Source organism: Mauremys mutica, chromosome 9 (genome assembly GCF_020497125.1).
Source record: "Mauremys mutica isolate MM-2020 ecotype Southern chromosome 9, ASM2049712v1, whole genome shotgun sequence".
Lineage (NCBI taxonomy): Eukaryota > Metazoa > Chordata > Testudines > Geoemydidae > Mauremys > Mauremys mutica.
In genome coordinates this window covers 96,228,010-96,253,590 of record NC_059080.1, presented here as the reverse complement: position 1 = coordinate 96,253,590, position 25,581 = coordinate 96,228,010, and the positions used below count along the sequence as shown (strand labels likewise).

The 25,581-nt window shown below is 43.3% G+C and overlaps 1 protein-coding gene across 1 annotated transcript in view; it reads left to right on the top strand.

Annotated features, from left to right (window-relative positions):
- MCF2L2 (MCF.2 cell line derived transforming sequence-like 2) overlaps nucleotides 1–25,581 on the top strand; it is a 296,032-nt gene that overhangs the window by 224,793 nt on the left and 45,658 nt on the right. Inside the window, exons 17-19 of the mRNA XM_045031256.1 lie at nucleotides 10,586–10,652; nucleotides 13,579–13,694; nucleotides 16,536–16,605. Coding sequence (XP_044887191.1) covers nucleotides 10,586–10,652; nucleotides 13,579–13,694; nucleotides 16,536–16,605 — 253 coding nt within the window. The remainder of the gene's footprint in view (nucleotides 1–10,585; nucleotides 10,653–13,578; nucleotides 13,695–16,535; nucleotides 16,606–25,581) is intronic.

Sequence of the window (25,581 nt, the reverse complement as noted above, 5' to 3'; positions counted from 1 at the left end):
CAAAGTAACTGGATCCCTTTGCATATAAGAAGTTGCCCCACATACAGTGCTCTCAAAATAACTGGCCACAGGGAACTGTTTTATATCTCATAATTAGCTGACCTAACCAGCAAATAGTTTGGTAATAAGCAACCAAATTAACTACATCACCTGAAAAGAGGATGGGAAGCCAGGAACTACCAAGTTTTAATCCTGATTCTGACACAGTGATCTTGGTCTGTTAACCTCTTTACCTCAGTTTTTCCATCTGTATAATGGTGATTAAAAAAATGTTCTGACTATCTAACCCCCACATACCACTGTGGTAGTTGAGCATTTAGTAAGTAATTAAAGTCGTGGGGAAATTATATCAAAAGTCCTACTTATTGACTTTAAATATCGTGCTGAATACTACAGTGAAGTAAGCTTTCCTCGGCCCTATTATGTAAACCACATATTTAATGGATTGTCGTTCAGGCTTGTCTACTTGATATATGCTTCCATATGAAAAACTCCCTGCATAACTGAGAGGACAATTCAGTGATGATGGATAAGGCCAGTTCAAATGATGTGGCCTTATATGCCCTGTTCGGCAATGTCTGCATCCTGACATTTTCAGTATTTAAAACCTAACGCTAAAGCTAAACATTCAACATGGGCCTAACTATGCTCCCACTTTTCATCTTCAAATTGCACATATCTATGACTGCACAATGGACTTCGCCCAGCATGCTGATGCTCGACCCATCTGCTTCTTGAGGGCTGAGGACTAGGCAGCTCTAACACAACCAGATAATGCAAATAGGACAATCAAGACAAAGTGAAGTTAAGAGACTTGTCCAAGGTTGCAAAGGGAGTTGGTGTCAGACCTGGGAATAAAATTAGGGCATTCCTGACCCCAGTGGAGATAAATTCAACTTGCAGATTTCTTGATCCTCCAATTCCCAAAGTGGACTAGGATGCGTTGTATGGGGAACTTAACAAAGTAAGGACTCCCAGGTACGAGATTATTCTCTAGCTCTGCTGAAGCACATGATGTCTCTGCTGCTCCTTGTTGGTTCAAGTCCTTAGATGACACCTCTACCAATAAACTGGATCAAATACATTGTCCTTTGAATAAACAACATGAATTTCTCAAATCCAACTTTCGGGACTTCACACTGTTCCATGCCAGAGCTTGTTTATACATACTGTAACTAGCACCTTCAGTGTCAAATCCTGTATAAGCAGGTGGTAATGCATGTAGCCTCTGAGTCCAGTCTGGTGACAACGAATGGAGCCTTTGGATAGCAAAAGAGAGAAAGCATCACCTCTGTTTAATCCTGTTTATCGCTGCTCTGGTGAAGGAAAACAATGTATTTATATGGCAAATACTAGAACAAATGCTCAGTACATGCATGACTGGTTTCAATGGACCTGCCTTGTTAGCTGAATAGGGAAAGAATGGGCTTCTTCAATAAAAGAACTGCAAGAAGGTGACTGTGCTATTCACTGGTGATCACTCCTCCTAAATAAATCTCAGCACACTGCATATCTAGTTGTCATAAGACTTCTTTCCCGGACACCTCTCCGCCACACCCCTGCTTGAGGATAGCCTTTATCTTGTAGGCTGAAATTGTTATGGACTCTCTAGCTTACAACACCAGAGAGTGTGCTCACTGGATTATTTTAAATTTAAAACACAGGAATGCCCTAGGTGCTGAGGTATGATTCAGACACCCTCCTCTTTGTCCCAGCTAATGAGGACTACAGATGCACCTTTAATGTGACTTCAAAATGCCAAGAGTGAACTCAGAGAGGATTATCAGTATAGGATTTATTTACAAGGCCAAATCACAATGGAAGAAATAGCAGAAGAATGTTAAGTGAAAGGAAACACTGGGGAATTGCGTGACCCCTACACAGTTCTTACATTGGAATAAATAATCCCAGTTACACGTATATAATGATAAGTTCTAGATTAGATGTTACCACTCAAGAAAGAGACCTTGGAATCATCATGGAGAGTTTTCTGGAAACTTCAGCTCAGTGTGCAGTGGCAGGCAAAAAAGTTAGCAGAATGCTAGGAAGAATTAGGAAAGAGAGAGATAATAAGACAGAAAATATCATAGTCCCTCTTTACAAATCCATGGTGGGCCCTTGCTGTGGAGTACTGTGTCCAGTCCTGGTTGCTGCATCTTAAAAAGGATATAGTGGAACTGGGAAGGTTCAGAGAATGGCAACAAAGATGATCAGGAGTGTGAAACAGCTTCCATAGGAGGAGAAACTAAAAAGGTTAGGGCTGTTCGGTGTAGAAAAGAGGCATTAAGGGGGGATACAATAGGGTAGTGGTTCTCAAACTAGGACCTGCAGTTTGATTAGCCAAATCCGCGGACGCTGTGGGTAAACAAACTGGCCCGGCCTGTCAGGGCTTTCCTTGAACAAGCGGTGACCCTAGTTTGAGAACCACTGCAATAGAGGTCTGTAAAATCATGAATGGTGTGGAAAATGTGAATAGAGAAGTGTTATTTACCTTTTCCCAAAAGACAAAAACCAGGGTCATCCAATGAAATGAATAGGCAACAGGTTTAATACAAACAAGAGCAAGTATTTTTTTTCACAATGCACAATTAACCTATGGAACTCACTGCCAGGAGATGTTATGATAGCCAAATGTATAAGTGGGTTCAAAAAAGAACTAGATAAGTTCAGGAAGATAGATCCACCTGTGGGTACTAGCCAACATGATCTGGGATGTAACCCCATGCTCGGGGTGACCTTAACTGTTTGACTGCCAGTAGCCAAGAAGGGATGATGGAGCAATCGCTCCAAAAATTGCCCTGTTCTGTACGTGCCCTCTGAAGCTCTGGTGCTGGCCACTGTTGGAGACAGGATACTGGGCTAAATGGACCATTGGTCTGACTTAGTAAGGCTGTTCTTATTGCACAGGGACATAATCAAGCCTTTATCATTGGAGATTATATACTTAATTGAAGGTTTAAGCAGACCAGACAGTGAAGATCTGAAAGACCATAACAGAAAAATAAAGAAGATGACATAAAGAAATGCTGATCACTGTCAGGAACTCAGCTGCCTCTGGACTCAGTTGACTAGCAACCCAGTGAGGTTGGCTGGGCCCAGTAAACCTGCACTAATGGACTGTGCTCCCTGATTGATCAGAAGAGCCAAGAGATCATCATTTAAGCCCTGTAGCAACAGCTGCACAGTGGCTGCTCCATGCATTCCATGTCCGCAGCTGAGCCAGACTTGCTTCCTGTCCACCCTTGCTCCCCCGCCGTGCCTGCTCTGCTCCAGCCCTAATCCCTGACTGCCTCTGAATTCCTGATTCCTAACTCCTGGGTCTGTCTCCTGACCACGCCTCCAGCTCCGCCCTTTGGTTCTGTTCTGGCTCCTGACTCATGGCTTCAGCCATTGGCTTGCCTCCTAACTACACCTCGAGTTCCATTCTCTGGTTCTGCTTGGACCATTAGCCCAGACTCGTGCTCTGACCACTAGGTCTTACCACCTACACCTGGGTGTGTGACAATCACAAAGTCCCATTGAAGCCAATGGAGAGACTCCCACTGACTATATATAATGCACACAAAACCACTTAAACATGTCTACTTCAGGGATGATCATACAGCACAGCAGTGGAGAGAGTGGAAAATTTTGGCTAAGCGAACAAGGAAAATCTCTCCTCTAATAGAGAATGCCTGTTGATAGCTGTGCATGAAGAGCACACAGAGTAACATAGAGTAACCTACATGGTATTCACTTTACCTGTTTTTGAAGGAGAAAGACAGAGTCATCTATGTTTCTGGGCTCTCCAGGAAGTAGGGCAGCATGGAGAGGCAGTTGCTGAAGGAGTTGGGCAGCCAGGAGCAAGCCAAAAAATTCCCCTTCACTTCTCCCAAAATGGAGACGTCGGTCCACTAAAACATTACCTCACCTACCTTGTCTCTTATGGGGTGATGTAAAGATTAGTTAACTAAATTGTGTATAACACTTTGAATATTAAAGTAGTTATTATTTGTAATAAATCTGTGTGTCTGTTTCACCTATAGAATTAAATACAATTAAATCTAATTAAAGAAAAGTCTGTCAGATTCTGTGAGGTCCCTGGAATGTTAATGGACGTATCCCAGGCATCCCTGCAGAATCTCCACTAATGTGACTATTTCTTCATGTGAAGAATTGTAGTTTTAAATGCTCTGCCTGGAGATTACTCTCTAAACAAGATTAGAGGGAAATGAATAAGTAAATATAAAAAAATAAATGAATATTCAAAAGATTGAAGTAAAGAGCTGACAATCTCTACATAAACTATGATCCAGAAAAGAGTCAAGCTTTTCAAACCATGCTCTTCTGTTTAATCATTTGTACATAGACAATAACATGTTTTAAAGGCTTCCTTTCCTGGTTGGACTCTTCTAATTTGTGTCTTTGAAAGGCACCCTACTATTGTTTGTCTATCATGGCAGGTTACTAGGAAACCAGCAGACCAATAATTTGCTTTTCAGATTCACTCGTAAGCTAAGTGTCTGCATCAGTTTCAGATTCAGACCTGGTAAAACCTGCTCTGTAAGAGGGCAAATGATGTATGGAAAATCTGCGTCCTGTTTTCAGGTAAATCAGCATCACTGCACGCAGTATGCAAATACATAAAGTTCATCTGTGATGACCTTATCCAGCTTCCCAAATGACACATTTATGCACTGATATCTTTACACAGTGCAACAGTTCTTTAAACATCTATATTGTGGATATTAAATAAAACCCCTGAAGCTCCGAATGCTGCTGCACCAACCCAGGCGCTTGATTCGCTCTTTCCCATGTAGTGACTTCTTATTCTATTTTTAGGCCTTCCCTAAAAGAGAGAGAGAAGTGGAGAGAATTAGAGGTTTCTTTAAAATGAGTTAGTCTTAGAAACTGATTCAGAAACAATGTTTCAAAAATCTGATTTGTGGGGACATGTTTCAAAAACTTGCGTTCAAATTCTGCTCTCAAAAGACCACTAAAATAAACTCAGCATAATTCTGCTGACTTTATGAAATTACTCTAGATGTACACAAATGTAACTGAGAACAGTCCCTGGATCTTGGCCTCTAAAGTGTGCCCACATATAACATATTCATGTGTGTGACTGGATGTGCAAAACCCATAGTTGTGTGTACAAACTGTGTGAGCATGCATTTTAATAGGAGTTTGCATATGCAAGCACCATTTTGCTCATGCAAATATGGGGTTTGCACATGCATTTATCCACGCACATGATGTGTGTGTGCATTTCTTCCCAGGCTGTATTATTAGTTCAGTCTTCATGGACAATGTAATCCTTAGCTTCTCCACTGAGACTGCTAGCAAGGGTGCCAAATGTGGTGCTGGTCCAGTGTGAACTAAACAGGGACCACCCAACTCCTTTCTAAAAGGCCACCAAACAGCCATCAGATGTTAGCAGCGTTTAGCCACTAGTGACCTTAGCTGAATTTTAACTGGTCCTCTGAGACTTATAAATTATATTAATTAGGATCACTAGCCTTTGGCTTGGACCTGTCTTTAATGATTGCCTCTAGGACCTATCCATATGCTGTCTTCGTTATTTCTTTCTAATTTTACTATCATTTGCAACATTAAAAAGCTAGCAAAACACAAAGGTGAATGACAGTAGCTGCTTGCACTAAAAGAAAGACGCAGATGTTATATCCTTGGGGCAGCCGGTGTAGGAAGCAATCACTTGAGGCCAGAGAGCAGGCAGCTAACCAAAACCTCCATTTTATTTACATATATACAGAGAGCTCCTCAGCCGGTTGAAACCGGTTGAGCTAACCCATAATAATCTAACTCAGTTGCCATAGCAACAAAACCATGACAACCAAATACACAACAGCAGAGTAACCAGAAACAGCTTTATTTGTTGCAACTGGTAAGTAAAGCAAGTCACACTATGTTCTTAAAACACTTCTTGGGCCAAATACCACACTCAGCTCAGTGTGTGCAACTCTCACTGAAGTCCACTGGAGTTTTATGTGTTTATCTTGAGGCAAATCTTGGCCCTAAAAGCAGAAGCCTGGCACAGAGTGCATGACTCAAGTCAAACGGAGCGTGCATGCAGGAAAAGGTGCACAGGGCTGAAGAACCCTTTATAAACCATTACTCCCGTATTCTACAGTAATCACTGAGAGCACACATGTATCCCTGTTCTAAGATGGGGTATTTTAAACCGTTACGGTAGAATATTGTAATACAGCGATACTCAGACTGAGGCTTGCAAGCTGCAGGTGGCTCTTTAATGCATCTCCTGCTGCTCTTTGCAACACACGATGTTAAAACACCGTGTGATTGAATTATTAACCAATCAGGATGCTTTTACTATGTTATTAACCAATTGTAGTTGATCAAATAATAATACTTGGTCAGTCATTTTGCTGTGAGAATAATATATATAAACTAAGTATTCCCCCTGTCCTAGTGTTTAAATATGAATACATAGTACTATAGTAAATGGAACAATGAATTCCCACTACTGTGACTCATTTGGGTCATGTTGGTTGCTAGTTTCACTCCTGAACCATTGAGATCTGAGGATCACTTCTGTAGTATATCTTTATATGGGAGGGATGGAATTTGAACCCCAGCATGCAGCCACTTGAGAATTGTCCTGCAGCCATTACGATAGGCACTGAACAACATTAGAAGAGGTGGCCCAGTACTTCCCATCCACTGCAGGAATTTGGACCAGATGATCCACACTGTGTGTAGAAGATCAAGTGGTTCAATCCCCAATCTCTGCTCTGTTGAGCTCTGCTGAACTTCATTGCAGCATTGGGTTTTTTAAATGGCGCTTTTTATTAATACCAGTAATAGCAAACAAACATGATCAAGCTACCATCATATGTAGGATGACATTGCAGGAGATTGTAGTATTAAAGGTGGCATTGGAGTGCAGCATAGTTTTATATATTGCACGCATAATATATCAGAACAGGTATAAACCTACAAACACTGGAGACTTTCAGAACTGAAGCAGAAGTAAAAAGATATGTTAATAATTTCCAATGCATATCTGATCAGGTGTGAGTAATGAGTTGTCTTATTTAAATGCCAGTTTCCCTCTGGCACTTCAGCGTGGCTGGATCTGGTATATTGGACATGTCCCGGGTCTCTTAGAGGCAGCAATAAAGCTATTACAAATATGGGGTTGCTCAGATAGAGCTGGTTACCCATATGTGTCATAACCCATGGGTCTCAAAAATGGGTCTTCAGGAGCAGACATGCTTCAACCTTCCATCTGGCAGCCTGCTGATGCTTGCTTACCTGGGACCCATGAAGCTCAGCCCGGTTTGAGGCTCCGCCCCTACAGTCCTATTGGTGGAGTCCCGGAGAAGTTGTTGGCCTACTGGCCCTACTTAAGCCAGCAGCAGAAAGAGGAAGCTCTCTGAACAACTGGGCTCCACCCTGTTCTGGACTGTGTGTCTTGTGCTTCTCGCTCCCGCTGCTTGATTTCCTGGTGTGATTCCTGGCATCTGAGCTGTGGTCCTGACCTCCAGTTTGTCCCCTGACTCTGACCTCCTGGCATAGGCGCTGACTCTGTGGGTGCTCCAGGGTGCTTAGCACCCACCAGCAGCCAGCTCCCCCATCCCCCATCCACTGGCAGCCCCACTGATCAATTCCCCCCCTCCCTCCCAGCGCCTCCCGCCCACGGTGATCAGCTGTTCCACAGCATGCAGGAGGCACGAGGGGGAGGAGCGGGGATGGGGCGTGCTCAGGGTAAGGGGCAGAACTGCGTGGGAAGAGGCAGGGCAGGGGTGGACCAGGGCAGGAAGAGGATGGGTAGGGGTAGGAAGAGGCAGGATGGAGGTTGGGCCGTTGGGGGAAGGGGTAAAGTGGGGGCAGAGCCTGCAGCTGAACCGGGATTGAGCACCCCTGGAGAAAGGAGGAAGCCGGCACCTGTGCCTCCTGGCATCTTGACCCACTTGACTCCAGTCTTGTGACTGCAGACGCTGGCTCTGACTACTAGGTCTGGCTGCCCACAACTTGACTGTGACAATATGGGTTTATTTGGAAAAAAATCCAGTTATGCTTTATTGACAATCTGAGTAATGTGAGAGTCACAGTGTGTTTTGTATCTTATTTGCACAGATATTTGTGTGAACCACCATAAACCTTGTCTATACTAGTGAAATAAAAAAGGGAAATAAAAACAACCCAGGAAACGACAGACCAGTTAGTTTAACTTCTGTGCCAGGGAAGATAATGGAGCAAGTAATTAAGGAAATCATCTACAAACACTTGGAAGGTGGTAAGGTGATAGGAATAGCCAGCATGGATTTGTAAAGAACAAATCATGTCAAACCAATCTGATAGCTTTCTTTGATAGGATAACGAGTCTTGTGGATAAGGGAGAAGCGGTGAATGTGGTATACCTAGACTTCAGTAAGGCATTTGATACGGTCTCGCATGATATTCTTATCAATAAACTAGGCATGTATAAGGTGGGTGCATAACTGGCTGGATAACCCTACTCAGAGAGTAGTTATTAATGGTTCCCAATCCTGCTGGAAAGGTATAACAAGTGGGGTCTGCAGGGGTCTGTTCTGGGACTGGCTCTATTCAATATCTTCATCAACGACTTAGATATTGGCATAGAAAGAACGGTTATTAAGTTTGCAGATGATACCAAACTGAGAGGGATTGCAACTGCTTTGGAGGATAGGGTCATAAATCAAAATGATCTGGACAAATTGGAGAAATAGTTTGACGTAAACAGGATGAAGTTTAATAAAGACAAATGCAAAGTGCTCCACTTAGGAAGGAACAATCAGTTTCACACATACAGAATAGGAAGAGACTGTCTAGGAAGGAATACGGCAGAAAGGAATCTAAGGGTTATAGTGGACCACAAGCCAAATATGAGTCAACAGTGTGATGCTGTTGCAAAAAAAGCAAACATGATTCTGGGATGCATTAACAGGTGTGTTGTGAGCAAGACACGAGAAGTCATTCTTCCGCTCTACTCTGCGCTGGTTAGGCCTCAACTGGAGTATTGTGTCCAGTTCTGGGTACTGCATTTCAAGAAAGATGTGGAGAAATTGGAGAGGGTCCAGAGAAGAGCAACAAGAATGATTAATGGTCTAGAGAACATGACCTATGAAGGAAGGCTGAAAGAATTGAGTTTGTTTAGTTTGGAAAAGAGAAGACTGAGAGGGGACATGATAGCAGTTTTCAGGTATCTAAAAGGGTGTCATAAGGAGGAGGGAGAAAACTTGTTCAGCTTAGCCTCTAAGGCTAGAACAAGAAGCAATGGGCTTAAACTGCAGCAAGGGAGGTTTAAGTTGGACATTAGGAAAAACTGTCAGGGTGGTTAAACACTGGAATAAACTGCCTAGGGAGGTTGTGGAATCTCCATCTCTGGAGATATTTAAGAGTAGGTTAGATAAATGTCTACCAGGGATGGTCTAGACAGTATTTGGTCCTGCCATGAGGGCAGGGAACTCTCGAGGTCCCTTCCAGTCCTAGAGTCTATGAATCTATGAAATTTGGCAAAAAAAAGTCGCAGTATTGCTAACGCTGGTTCAGCCCTACTAGTGTCCTCACTGTTGGGAGGCCTAGTGTAGATGGGCCAGCATCATTTCAAGCACTGTGATCTAATCCTCCTCAGAGCAGGTGAAATTAGGGTTGCCACCCTTGCCAGGATCATCCCTTTTTTGAGGTAGCTGTCCTGGGAAATCTGTAGGGCTGCTCAGTACAGAGTGCCAGCTATCCAGTTGTGTGGGCTCAGGATTATCCCAGATGTTTTGATTTTTTATTTTAATACCTCAGAGATGGCAACACAAGGTCAAATCAACACAGTGCATAAAATGCCACTGGTGGCCAGCAGCATATGTACTCCAGGCTAGGGGTATGTCTTCACTGATTAAAAAAGAGATGTGTTTTTACGGTAGGATATCTATCGCATGTTAGCGATCTCTCTGAAATAAACAGAATGGAAACAGAGCATTGTTGTTTTCCTACAAGGTAAACTAGGCACGGTCAGCTATGGTTGGTAGAAGGGAGTATAAAGTGCTGACCTCCCCTAGTTACCTCTCAGTTAACACCACAAGTGCCTTTTCTCCATTGAGGCCATGTCTACATTACAAACTTATGTTGACGTAATTGTTTCCATGTGCATTGCGGGGGAAAACATCATTAGTTTCTCTTCTTATTTTATAGCAAGGAAACAAAACAGAAATTAAACAAACCTAACCTAGGAAGATAAAGTCCTCTGTCTTATTGCCTCTTAATATGTTATCACTGAAACAATCAGAGGAAATCTCTGTTCCTCCCTTCCCCACCAGAGCGACCTCAGGGTGACCCAGATAGATCTAAAAGTGACACAAATAATCAAGATGCATTTTAAGCAGAGGAGGCATTAAAACTGAGCTGGAGAAATATACCAATCCAATGGGATACTTGGCCCTTCTGAGCTTATCTGCCACACCTGGTGTTGAAGAGTGAGGATAGGGTAACCCTCGGTGTTATAGATGATTTGTGGATAGCCCTGAGGTGGTGCTATAAAAGGAACAGATATTTTGTGCTTTGCAACATTGGTGACTATTATAACCCTCTCTCTCTCTTTTTCTTTTAGCCACATAATAAATGAACTGATAGAAACAGAGCGGGTTTATGTAGAAGAACTTCAAAGTATAATAGAGGTAAGGTGAATGCATCTGTGCAAACTTCCAGTATTTATCTTCTTCTGAGTTATTAATGAATGAGTAATAAGTTTACTCTTTGCAGTGATTTTTTTACCCTTGGTGGGACCCTCTGTGTGAGGTGCTGAGCATTCACAATTCCCATTCCTTGTTTCGAAGCCACAGGTTTTCCATTATAAGGCACTTCAGCCAAGAAGGTGAAGAATTAAGGCTATTCTACGTATTTTACTTAAGGAGTTAGGTTAGTGGGGGCAGTCATGGTGCTGGGGGAGCAGAATGTTTCTCATAAAAGGATCAGCAGTGAAATAGTTAACAATGTTAACTTGGAAACATCACGATCAGGCTTCAGAGTCTACATCCTGTTTTCTTTTTTATAGATTCCAGTGCCAATTCCATTGTGATTATCAGGTCTGACTTTCCATATAACTAGGGTTGGCAGAATTTATAGGATAAATTCATAGGAATTATAGAATCATTCCCCTCTATTCGGCATTGGTGAGGCTCATCTGGAGTAATGTGTCCAGTTTTGGGCCCTACACTACAAGAAGGATGTGGAAAAACTGGAAAGAGTCCAGCGGAGGGCAACAAAAATGATTAGGGGGCTGGAGCACATGATTTATGAGGCGAGGCTGAGGGAACTGGGATTATTTAGTCTGCAGAAGAAAAGAATAAGGTGGGATTTGATAGCTGCTTTCAACTACCTGAAAGGGGATTCCAAGGAAGATGGATCTAGACTGTTCTCAGTGGTAGCAGATGATGGAACAAGGAGTAATGGTCTCAAGTTGCAGTGGGGGAGGTTTAGGTTGGACATTAGGAAACACTATTTCACTAGGAGGGTGGTGAAGCACTGGAATGGGTTACCTAGGGAGGTGGTGGAATCTCCTTCCTTAGAGGTTTTTAAGGTCAGGCTTGACAAAGCCCTGTCTGGGATGATTTAGTTGGGGATTGGTCCTGCTTTGAGCAGGAGGTTGGACTTGATGACCTCCTGAGGTCCCTTCCAACCCTGATATTCTATGATTCTACGAATTTGATTTCTTTTTAAAAATAATTTTGATGGATAATATTGGTGTTTATTTTAAAGCATTTTTTTTAGATTATTATCTATTTAAATGTTCACAGTTGCATGAAATTATGGGTGGCTCAGGCAGTTATTTAATGACAGTAGACACTGAGATTCAAAAAGTTAGAGTCTTATAAACCATTGAAACACAAATTGTCAATCTCACATGTCAAAATATACCAAGTACCTTCCTTAAATCAACAAATGGTACTTTTTTTGTTGACTATTCATTTGATAGAACGCTTGTACTAAGCCCAATTCAAAAGTCTAAATCACTGGATTTTGACACTGATAAATTCTCAAGCAGCATTTTTCTTACTTTACATATTTGTCAATTTTGATTATTATTGAGGGAAATATTTTTGTCGTTATGTGTACAGTGTACATTTACTGATAAAACTTGAATCCTTGCAAGCCTATGTATAACACAGGCCATAGAACTTCCCCAGAATAATTCCTTGACAACTAGAGCATCTCTCTTTCAAAACCATCTCCGTTGAGATGAATGTGGATGATTCACACCTGTCTTAGAACCAAATGCTAAACTTCATTGCGCCAAACTTACATAAATGAGCTTTGCACAGAGGATCTAAGAATGTCTGAGGGGAAAAAAATTCTTCCCCCAATCCAGTGTGTTGGCACAGAGCAGCTCTATAGCCATTCTTCTGGTGCTAATACAAGGCATGGACCCTAGCTGTTATTAAAGCCCCTGTGTGCTCCCTCTATGTGGGGCTTGGGTCTGTGGTCCACGTACAGTGGCAGATCTATGTAATGGCTACTTCTTAGCAGGGCAGCTGGAACTCATGTCTTCCTTAGGTCTGTAACAGCCTGAGTTTGGCTGCCTTCAGAGCACACTGAAAAGCCCACCTGTTCTCCAGAGTCTGTGAGAAGATAGGTGTTGGGTAGGGCTGGTGGTGGTGGTTATGTGGGACTTTGGGAACTGTGTGTGTGGGATTGACTAACTTCTTTCATACGTATGTTGTCCCTTCGTCATTTGATTTGAGCTGGGGGAATTGACGGGTCTGTTTATTGTTTATTAGTGTCTTTTTAAAGGCCCGTCAAGTGCTCCTGGAGTCCTCTTCTTGTACAGTTTGTAAAAATCCAATAAACCCCAACAAACATAACCTCTCTCTGTGTGGAGAGCCCTGTGCTGCAGAACTACAAGGACCCTGTTATGCTTAAGGCCTTCCCTTCCCACAGGGCAGGGTCAACTTTTGACTTTTAGGTTTTATCTATGCTTCGAGCTGGAGGTAATTTCCAGCTCAAGGAGACATACCTTTGCTAGCTTTGATCAAGCTAGCACGCTAAAAATAGAAGTGTAGCCATGCCAATCACAGCAGCAGAAGGGGCTAGCTGCCCAGGTACATACCTGGCATCTTGGATGGGATCACATTTGGGTGGCTAGCCTGGCCTGCTGCTCCCACCGCTGCAGCTACACTTCTGTTTTTAGTGTACTAACTTGATCAGAGCTAGCCTAGGTATGTTTCCTCAAAGAGGAAATTACACCTCCAGCTCGAAGCATAGATGCACCCTCAGAACTTTTGTTTCATTCTGTCCGTAAACTCAGCACCACCTCTGTTCAGGGTTGAAACAGTATCATCACAACTCTGAGGGCTAGGTACTCAATGGAAACTTAAAATCAACAGGAACCGACGGGCCACCAGAGAAGTGCTGGTATGGGAGGCCACCATGAACCAGCTCAATTTGACCCCTATAGTATTTAGAGAACAAAGAACAAATAGGATTTGGGTCAGATTGTGCAATTATGAGCGGTACATAGCGACAGTATCACCATATTAAATAGCTCAAGCAGGGTATTTATTTTTCCTGGTGAAAATTGGCCTATTGTTTTTCCACTCTACACAGGGCTATGCTTCAGAAATGGACAATCCTGATTTAATTCATCTGATCCCATCGGCTCTTCAGAACAAAAAGGAAGTTCTTTTTGGCAACCTCCCGGAAATCTACGAATTCCACAACAGGCACGTGCTTACTGTCTAGTAATTTACACTTCAGTGAATAAGCAGTTACAATGCTTTATCTGTCCCACAAATAAGCAGCCAAGAAATGTAGTCCTCACCTTACCTGTGTGTGCACCTCCCACTATAGAATCCTGAACAATGTAAAAGACCTGTGGGGTCATCTAATTCGTCTCCTTGTCAGTGTGGGCTTGTACCCCGTTGTGCATGTACTATGGTTTGTCGTAACTTCAGTGGTTTTAAATGTCCCTTGGGAGAAGTCTTTTACCCCTTTCCTTGGAACATAATAGATGTTGTGGACCCAAATCCTGCAGCCTTTTATTAGACAAGACTCTCATTTTCCTCTGCTGTCAGGAAATTTTTCCTAATATTCAGCCTAATTTTTCCTTTCTTTATGTCTTCCCATTACTGGTAGCTATAATCCGATTTGTTGCACTCCTTGCTAGGTGTTTACATCTGTCAAATGTTCATCTATGATGCCCCCTCCAAAATCCTTGTCTACTCTGGGAAGTATACCTATTGCTGACATCTGTTGTCAGCAATCAGTGCATCTGAATTCATGCTGAAAACCCTAATTTAATAGACAAGATTAAAGTACGTTCAATGTTCTTTCAGGAGATTGAGGAAACCTATTAAAAATGTCCTACTGTTGCTAACCCCAGTGCAGCAAAACTGACATTAGCAACAGCAGGGATTTCAAATTCCCTTGCGTAGAGGAGGCATGCGTAAGGTGTAACAACTGGCTGAACAAAACAAGAAAAGTCCCTCCCCTTTTCCAAGGTATAATAATCATTCCAATAAAAGTCCTTATGTTTTCCAGCTTTATCCATCATTTTTTTAAAATGAAAGTTCTTTCCTTTCTGGGTTCAAGCAGGAAAGAGACATTCAGCCTTCCCTTAAGCCTTGTCTCTCCCCACACTTAAAGTCCTGATTTAAAGTCTATCAAAGTCAGTGAAAAGACTCCCACTGACTTCAATGGGCTTTGGATCTGGCCCTAAACTCCCACTCCTTGCTTTCATATACAGCATTTTGGCCCTGATGGATTACTGAGTCCAATGTGCTCTGCACCCCTTTGCCCTCTCTCTGTCTGCTCCTACGTCCCTTCAGAACCAACTGAGAAGCAGAAGGTTGGGCCACCCAACTGGAACTGGACCCCCAATGGCTATGGGACCCAGACAGGTCATAACCCCATTACTAGCAGATTAAAGCATGGTCCAACACCTGTCTGATTCAGACACCAAACTCTGAAGAGGGCCCCATTTCTCCAAAGGGCCCCTCCCCACCCCACCCCCAATAATGTATATCTTCAGTAGTTGGACCAGGGACCTCATGGTTTTTCAGCAATCTCCCTTGCAAGGGAACCATGGCACCTATTTAGATGGGTTTAGATGGGGCCTCCTGTGACAGACCCCCGGATACAACCTGGAACTGTGGGATGGCTGAGCCCCCTTAACTCTCCAGCCTGGGCTGTCTGTTGCAATGCTATGCTAGGGACAAGCAGCAAAGCCCTCCAGGCGCTATGATCACTCAGCCAACAACATACAGGTAAATTGAGTGAATGCTCTCTAAGCCACTCATGAACTATACACAGGGAGACACCAACAAATCCCCCCCAGCCTTACACCTCAGAATTGTACTGTCTTTCACTACTCAAGACCTTCTCTTGAACCATGCACACTCATTAATTAGTTCGCCACTTCCGCAAAGGATAGTGGACATGCACCAGCCTTTGTAATCTGAGCAGATTCCCTAAGCACTTTAGACAAACTCACTGGTAAAGTTGAAACATTAAAATTAGTTTATTAACTACAGATAGGTAGATTTTTACGTCCTTATAAGTGTGAGGCATAGAGGACAGAGTTGGTTACATAAGAAATACAGGCAAGTCGCATCTTAGGCGCATTTAACATGTGCGAATTCAGCTTTGCGTGGTCGGCAAAAACAGGGAAAAAAAAGAAAAATAACAATATAAAAATTGCATCTGTAGTGCGGGCGATTCCGCCCGCCATTCAACTCAATGAGTGTTTCACTATACGCGGTTTTCGCTTTACGCGCTAACCTCGGAACGGAACCCCCGCGTAAGATGAGACTTGCCTGTAGAAGGTAAAATCACAGTCTAAATCCTAAACTTTATCAGACTAAGCAAGATTGGGAATCAAGCAGTTTTTTTCATCCCACCAGGTGTTGTAAGTGGTTCACAGTTCTTAATACACAGGCTGAATTCCCTGCTCAGCCTGGGACCAATCTCCCCAGTTCAAAGTCTTTTCTTCCAGACGTTCTTGTTGCCTTCAGAATAGGTGGGAGAGGAGAGAGGTGGGCTCATGATGCCACTGTCTCTTATTTTATACTCAGTTCATGTGCTCAGAAAAATACTGGCTCAAACATGGAGTCAAGCATCACATGTCCTGATACCTTGCTGAGTCACGGAGTTAAGCAATCCCCATTGTGTAGCGCTTGAGCAACTGTTTCTTATTGAATTGTAAATCTCTTGTTTACAATTCCGCTGCTAGTCAATGGCTGGCGATGGTCGCTTAACACCCATCTGAGTGTGAGCCACCTCCCTTGTTGCCATTGGAGAGCTAGCTGTGGATGTCTCCCAGACACACAACATATTCCAATAACAGCCATGTAGCAAAATCTTATAACTTTATGTACAATGGTGATATACTTATGTTGACAGAACAATGAGTTTCAGCAAATCATGACTTTACCTCACGAGGGCATACTTTATACAAAACATATAATCCTATCCCGGGGCGAATATGGGGGTTCCAGAGTGTCATATCCCCCACACCGTGTAAATGTATTGATCTCTTGGAAATGCCTTTCCTCTCTCCCTCTCAGAATTTTCCTTAAGGAGCTGGAAAATTGCATTGAGAACCCTGAGCTTCTTGGTCGGTGCTTTTTAAAAAGAGTAAGTAAACAGTGGGTTTGTATAAAACTGAGAGTCTGGTCCTACAGCAGTTGCTTACACAAATGGCTTGGCCCATACTCACCTGAATCATCCTATTTGCATCCATGGGTCTGCTTGTGTGAATAAGGCACGCTCGCATGAGTAAATGCTGCTGGATTGAGCCCGGGTCTAGAAAAGATTGATGCTGTTAATTAATGTAGATGTTTGAATTGGAGCCTTTTGGTTGCCTTAGTGACAGGAAGAGATCTTGACACTGGCCCCAGGCAACTCCGTGGTCACAGTAGCCCTGTGCACCCCAAACACAGCCCCACCACAGGTAAGAGAATGGCTCAGCAGGAGATCCTCTGGCTCCAGCCCTATCCCGTCAAGCTCAAAGATGTTGAGCTCCACAGAGCACAGGAAGCTCAACCTCCTAGGGCCATCCCTGGAATCCTGCCTCCTCCCTGAGGCAGTGGAATTGTATCAGGTCTGTGACTTGCTCCCTTTGAAGTCAATTGGAGTTTTACCACTAATTTAGATGAGATTGGGTTCTAACTTATTCACAGAATTCAGCAATCCTTAGGAACGTAGGACTGGAAGAGACCTCTTGGGTCACAGAGTCCAGTCCCCTGTTATCGGAGGAAAACCCCATCCTATCATTCCATTCATAAATTTATCAAGCTACTTAGGTCATTTGCTCCCATTACTCCTATTGGGAAGCTATTCCAGAACCTCTCTCCGCTGAGGGTTAGAAACCTCCTCCTAATTTTATTCATGATGACTTTATCCCCATTTGTTCATGTGCCAACATTGTCCTTTAGCTTAAATAGCTCTTCACCCTCCCTGCTGTTTAACCCACTGATGTATTTACAGAGAGCAATCATAGCCCCTCTCAGCCTTTGTTTTGTTAGGCTAACCAAACCAACCTCTTTTAAGCTATGTCTACACTGCAATTAAAAACATGTGGCTGGCCTATGCCAGCTGACTTGGGCTTGCAGGGCTTAGGATACCAGACTGTTTAATTGTGGTGTAGACATTACAGCTCAGGCTGCAGCCCGAGATCTGGGATCCTCCTACCATGCAGGGTCCTAGAGCCCATCCTCCAGCCCGAGCTCGGAAGTCTACCTTGCAATGAAACAGCTCCACATGAGCCTCATGAGCCGAGTCAGCTGGCATGGGCCAGCTGTGGATTTTTAATTGCAGAGTAGACACACGCATAGGCTCGCCATTGCCTTGATCATCCCACTGCAATAGCCCTTCTCTGCATCTGTTCCAGTTTGAATTCATCTTTCTTGAACACGGGTGACCAGAACTGTACATAATATTCCAGCTGAATAAACATGGAATCTACCCATCAGCATGGGTCTCCTGTACTTTTCTGTTGTGATGGTAACTGATTGTTTAAGCGGGTGGAGTGAGCCCCACTCACTGGAAAGTCCAAGGCTACCAGGCAGTGCTGTTTCTCTGCACTGGGCAGCCCAGCATGCAGATAGCCACCTCTGCCTTTGCTTGATGTACATGCTAAAGTGCAGAGCAAGTTAAGAAAATGGCTCCTTGTGGGTAACCACCTGTAATTCCGGCTCCCCTGCCAGCTTTCCCAAGTCCTGCCTCATTTAGCACAGCCCTGTTGTAAGTGACACGTCAGAAGCTGGTGGTGCTTGCAGTGCAGTTGTTCCAAAAAGCTGCTTTGCCGGTTTCCTCCTGAATACTTTCTTGCTTTGGCTAATTCACAAAACCAGAGTATTGTGTTCAGAATAGGAAGCTTGTGGAAGTAACTGGCATCTGTTAACCAAAAAAGATTGTGACATACTCCGCAGTTCTGTGTCACAACGTTTGCAGTTGGGTTTTCCATTTCCTTGGTTATTGGGGTCTATCAGGCAAAACTGTGTGTGATGAATTATTTATGTTCCTAAAGCCATCTGGCTGTTAATTTTTCTTTAACAAGTCACTAACTGCTGTTTACTGAATATCTGAGGCTGACGTGCATGGCCCTACACAGTAATCAGGAATTATGTGTGTGGGAAAACAGCCTGCCTTCGACTCCAAGGAAATTAAAAAGTAGTTAACGTGATTAAGACACGCTGGTCTTAAAACATGTTAGTTTATTAAAAATTGAGCAAGAAAAAGGAGTTGAAAACCATGATAAGATTTTGCCTTTCAAAGCAGTTCCCTTTTCTGGGACCAGTTTTCTACGGGCTATATTGGGAAATTTAGCATCATGTGTTAGATGTTGCTTTTAGACTAACTGGACTTGCAAGAGCTACAGGTTCAAATTCTAAGAGCTGATTTAGCCTTCTATCCTTCTGGGATAAAGGGCCCGATTGTGCAATCATCTACGCACGTGAGTAATGCTGATTCATTTAAAGTATTTCCATTAAAGACAATGGAATTACTCTCATGAGTAAGGGTTTGCAAAACTGTACCCAGATTTAGTTCCCTGCAGTTTACTCTGATTGGTTCTTTTGATTGAGATGTTAAAAGCCAAGTTCTTGTCTGCTCTAAGTAACCATGAAAGATCCCACGCCACTTTTCATAAGAGATGAGATTTGTCCTACCATCTTGGGTCATAACCTGTCCTTCTCCCATTGTTCTAATATCATCCAGCTGTCTGACAGTCTGTTGCGTCCCACCCCAGGGATGGCTGTATTTCCATGGTACGTGAAGGAATTCATGTCTTAAGGACTATATAGATATCTGTGTGGGTGAAACATACATATCTTAATTTTCAAAGGTGCTGAGCACACTCTGCTCCCAAAGACTTCAACTGGAATTGTGGGTACTCAACACTTCTAAAAAGCAGGCCCATAATTTATAACGTTGTTTGGGATGAGGGGAATAGTACTAATGGGACTATTATACTTCTATAATTAGACTCTAATTATAATTAAATGAAGTTAATTAGGCCCTTCACTATTGGATTCATGACAAATATTCAGGTCCAAAGGGTTTTAGTAATAAAAATCAATAAAATATGTGTGTTTCTAAGCTACTTCTTATAGTCAGTGTTAATTGTAATGAATGAAAACATAAAAAAGCATAAAACAATCGTTATTGTAAGGGGCAGTTTGAGGTCCTTAACTGGGCAAGTATCAGAGGGGTAGCCGTGTTAGTCTGGAGTTTAACTGGGCAAAACTCCTACTGAGGTTGATATCAGAGATGGGATGGACTAATCGCAAACCTCAGGTCCAAACAGGCCAGAACTTTGAGGTGTTCAAAAACCAACAAAGGATCCAAATTTTGCAAATGCCCCTTGTCTTTACAATGGGCCAGAGCGAAAGCTCTGGTCTGAAGATCCGCAAAATCTGGATTTAAATTTTGCAGCTTGCGGCCCTTCTCTGTGAACAACAAGACTTTGGGCTTGATTCCCCTCTCACATACACCAGCATAAATCAGTGATGTTAATAGGGTTACCTGGGTGTAATTGGTGTAAAGTGAAAAGAAAATCAGACCCTTTGTCTCTTCTATCTGTCAGCTTCTATGAACCAATCAAATAAATCATTAAAACAATCTATTGAATAAGAGGTCAGATCAGACTTTTTCTTCACCTCATCATTCAAATCCCTCACTAAGAGCAAAATCCTCACCCTGGGATCTCTTCTCTGACACAATAACTCTTCTGATTCAAGGACTTCCCTCGCGTTGGGCTGTTTTTAGAAGGAGCCACAGCAGCTCCAAAAAAATTGGTCTGTGCCCAGGGCGAGACGCAGACAGAAACATGGCTGTGTGTTTGTGTTCCCAGCGATTTGGCAGCTTTCTGCTTCTCACTGAGAAAAGGCTTTTGGCTTGCTCCTGTAGTTACAGCCGTGTTTGCTTTGGCACCGGGTAAAATGCGAAAGGGCTGCTCTTGAAGGTGAAGCTCCTTCTGAGTGGAAACAAACCTTGTTCTTAGCCATATGTGAAACAATAATAAAGGTCTGATTCTGTGCCTACTGAAATCAATGGGAAAACTCACAATGCCTTCAAAGGGAGCGGGACTGGAGCCCAAATTATGGGCAGCTAGTGAATGTAATATAGAACTGAGGTTTCAATCAAGTGAAGAGTTCATTGGGTTTGTTCAACGTGCCAGCTACTATTCTTTATTCCCTCTGAAATCATACTTATAGGACACTGTCATGGCATTTTACCAGACAAATAAAACACAACAGGTGCTGATCATAAAGTGTTGATTGCAGATTATTTAGATTGTTCATAGTCCATGCCAAGCAAACAATGTGCTGATTCACCAGTGACTTATTCCATCTTTACACTGGTGAAGCCCCACTAGGAGGAGTGGCGCTCCAGCGGGAGCCAAACAGTAGCGGGTCAAGCCCAGTGAGCGTATGATTAGAATACTGCCTGTTGTGGCTGTTTTTTTGACTGTCACTGTTTTACGAATGCTCCCTGTGGCCTGGTCTGATCACACGACAACTTTTAACCTGATTTTGTAACTGGTTAAAGGCTTGATCACCTTGTAACTGGGGTCACGAGTACCACAGCTGAGTTTGTGTCCACACAACTGCCTTTCTGTGCCGTCACAACGGTGTTTGTGCAGCCGCTGCCCGGCTGCATTTGCAGCAATGCATTCTGGGAAACATGGTCCCGCAGTAGGCCAGGCTGGGATAGAATTCCCCAGAGCCATGCACCTTTCCGGTGCTGATCACTCTGACCCTGACCTAGCAAACCATTTCAACATGTGCTTAATTTTAAGTCTGGGATGGGGCTACTCAAATGCTTAGTGTTAAGCATGTACTGGAGTGCTTTGCTGGATTAGGGTTAACACCTTGCAGGATTGATCCCACAGAGCAGTATCAATAGCACGTGGGACAGTGGACGCTGTTAGAGTCGGTGGGATTCCTCTAATGGGTAAGGGTTTGCTTATCATATGATAGATGTCCGACCATAAAGAGAGCTGGGAGGATGGAGGGATTCCCAAGCCACAGACATGGTGAGTGCTCTGTCTGTGCTGCAGAAAAACCCAAAACAAAAGGGTGTAAGCCATCCAGCAATCACGTGCCAGCCAGAACCTCTGGAAGGGGTGAAACACAATGAACTGCTGTTGTTACTACTGCGTGGTAACCACGTTTGGACACATAATTAGTGCCAGCCATGCCACTACTTCGTTACAGACACATGGGTAAAAGCTTTACTGTAGGTCAGGGGTGGGCAATCTACAGGGGTGGAGCAGGCTCAGGGCCCTGCACCCCGGCGGCGGCTCACATGCCTGGGAGCCGCAGAGCCCGAGTGCGGTGAGAGCTGGGTGGTGCATGGGGGCCACTGCCCACATGCATTTGCTGCAGCCTGCAGGAGCCCCCTGGGGGGGGCGCCGGGCCGCAGCCTGGGCAGGAGGGGCATGGGTGCATGCATCCGACGAAGTGGGTATTCACCCACGAAAGCTCATGCTCCAATACGTCTGTTAGTCTATAAGGTGCCACAGACTCTTTGCTGCTTTTACAGTTCCAGACTAACATGGCTACCCCTCTGAAACTTAACATTTTAAAAAGTAATTCAACTGGTTATAAAACACATCCACAAAACTAGGAAAATCATGCCAAGACTGTTGGTTTCACACTTCCCACGTAAGGAAGTGATTAGTAAAGTAAGAAACACATATTATGCATAAGCGGAGTCAATGTCAAACAGAAACAGAAGTTTCAATAAATATTAGTTTAAACTTAAAGACAAACTTTACAATATGAAATCATATGGGAGGGGCCTATTTTATAAAGAACATTTCAAAAAAGCACTTTTCAGCAGTTGTTGGAAAGTTGTCAAGTCATTTTTAAGTAGAGATGGCAAAGGGCTGCAAATCTGTTATTGAACTTATTACTATGAACACTTGAAAAGGACCAGGGTGATGGGGTTTAGCTACAGGGACACATGATTATATACAGTCCCTTGTGCTGTCACATTATTTAAAAGAGACAAAGTGGATGAGGTGATATCTTTTATTGGACCAACTTCTGTTAGTGAGAGGGACAAGTTTTTGAGCTACACGGAGTTCTTCAGGCCTGAAAAGGTACTAACAGTGTCACAGCTAAACACTAGATTTAACAGATAGTTTAGCACAAGTAGTTAGCACATATTCAAGGGGACCATTCAAGGTGAAGTAGCCCATTAACTCCCTTGTAATCCCAGGACAAAAGGGGAGATTAGTGGGTTGCAGGTAGTTGTAATTAACCATAAATCCAGTATCTTTATGAAGCTCACGATTTTTAATGTCTAGCAATGTTTTGAATTCAAGCTCCCAGGCTCATCTTTTGAAAAGTGTTTTGCAGTTTTCCTTTGAGGATGAGGACTGATAGGTCAGATATGGAGTGATTTTGTGGGGGGCCCAGCTCATGAGTTCTGAATGTTTGAGGTTGGCAATACTGAATATTACATCATGTCACCAAAGAAATTTAAGTCAAGGTTTCTCAAGCGTTTTCACAGGCTGCATCTTAATACAGTTATTGTTCCATGAGCCAAGTCTTCCCTCTCTGACAATCACATTGTATCCAAATATGGTAACCCTCCCTACGCCAGCTCTGCACTGTGGCACAAGCGTACTGCTTCACTACAGTACAAAGTGGCAATGATGTAATTTTTCTCGTCACGTGCAGCCATTACCCGTTATGACAGGCTGTTTATAATGCTAAGTTTACTAGTTTTCGGAAGTTGTCGACTGAGGCTAACTATTTTTGTTGAGTTGTTTCAGATCTAAGACTCTGGCAATTGCTGCTGCATCATTTTGCTAATACTTTGGGTCAATTGTGTGTGTATGTTAAGTATTTGAGTGTATATGTTTATCATGTGTGAATATGCGTGTGTAGGTTGTTGAAATTTGTCATATTGATATTGTCAGTTGTTGTATGATGGCGTATCCGCCATTCTAATTTTACAAATTTTATTAATAACAATAATTGGATTCTAAAGGTAGAATAAAATGTAGCAGATTTTGATATGAAAGAAAGAAGGAAGACGTATGCGTGACTAAAAAGGGTGAATTTCCAATTACAATCAACATTGCTTAATTTTAAGGAAAGTCATCTTGATCTCTTAATCAATATTCACATCAAACAGTTGATGAAATTTAAATAGTGACTCATTGTTAGTAAGTGACATGTATTCTCTATCCTTTACTTCTAATAGTGAACAAGAAAAAGAACTGACAGGAATAAAATTTCATTTTTTTCGTTTTCAGTTGATGCAGCCTCATGGCAGATAGATATGTAGACTAGATATGTAGCCTAAATAATGAAATGAATAAATTTTCAAGCCAAACGTGTATTAATTCTAATGAACAATGCCACCTTATGCACTGTTCATTATTGAAAGTTTATAATAAGCGATGCTCCGCGGGAAGGGGGAGAGGGGAACGCAAGGTGAAAGTTTCGCCTAGGGCACAAAATATCCTTGCTCCGGCCCTGAGCATGATATAAATATACAGGCAGATCTAGAGTTGGAAATCCTGGAGCTGAACATTCCTGAACTTTGAGATGTTGAAGATCTGGCTCTGCATCTATAGCCCTAATTATTCCTCTGTGGAATCTCGTTTCTGACAGCGACTCTCGGTCCTTGCCGTAATGAAAGGCTAGTTTTAAGGACACAGAACATTTGTCTGAGTTGGTGTCCCCTTGATTTGGGCAGCGCTGTGTATGATGTTTACACAGAGGGCTGCTACTTCAGGACAAGTGACCAATAGGTTGATGATTGCTTGCCCGTCTTTCTCCAGTCTGAACAGTTTTGTTTTGTTTGTTTGTTTGTCCTCTGCTGCTGCTTTTGAATTGACCATCACCATCTCCCTCACTGAAGCGTATCTGTTTTCTTTAGGCAAGGGGCAGGTAGTCATGCTTGATTACCCTTTCTGATTCCTTTCAGTTCTGTGTTCTCTACCCACTGCCACTTTCCCTCCATGACAACATACGTAAACAATCCTATTCAGGTAAAGGAAAGTTTGCGCCTCACTTTGAAATTGCACCACGAATAGTGCTTTGGTTGCAAGTGCATAATCATAGAAACGTAGTGAAGGGTGGCATTGGCTTTCCCCTGTCCTCTCCCATCCCCTTTGGATCTGATCCTAATGGGTGATCCCAGCTTAAAAGGTGACAATCCCACAACATCTCTGCCAAAAACTATTCCTTGGAGAGAAATTCCTTGCCAACCCCAAAGAGGCAGCATTGTCTAGTGGACTAAGTACAGGACAGAGAGCCAGGAATTCCTGCATTTTACTCCTGCTTCTGTCTCTGATTCACAGTAGTCTGGTCTACACTACAAAGTGAGTTCGACGTAAGCCACCTTGCATTGACTTAGTTGTGCATGTGTCTACACTTAAATTTGTCTCCCATCTCTGGACCATGGCTCTCCATTACACTGACATAGTAACGGCACCTCCCCGAGCGTCATGGAGCCAGGGTCCATGTACTGAGGTCAATGTAGCATGGATGTAGACAATGAGTGACCTATGTTGACCCTAACTGTCCTCCAGCCATTGTCCTACAATGCCCTGTACTGACTGCTCTGGTCACAGTTGTGAACTCCACTGACTAGGGCTCATGGAGACCAGAAGCCCCCCCCCACCTTTAAAACCCTGTGAATTTTTGAAATACCTTTTCCTGATTGTCCATATTGGCAAGCACCTAGCGGCTCTCCACGGTTATGTGCAACTGCCCAACCAGCCATGCTGGTTGTACACTCCAGATGTGCTCCAGCTTGGAGTAGGCAGGAGATATTGGATCTCCTGGGCCTGTGGAGAGGTGAAGCTCTGCAAGCCCAGCTACGGATCAGCCAGAGAAATGAGGATATCTATGAGCAGATTGCCCGGGAGATGCAGGAGAAGGGGTGCCACAGGGATCAGTGGCAGTACTGCGTGAAAGTGAAGGAACTGCGGGAGGCATATCAGAAGTCATTCCGGTGCTGAGACGCAGACCTGCTGCTTTAATAAAGAGCGACATGCTGTACTTAGAGGAGACCTCACCACCACCCCGTAGAGCACCGACGCTTGCATAACCATAGAAAAGTAGTCCTTTCTCTTGGATGTAC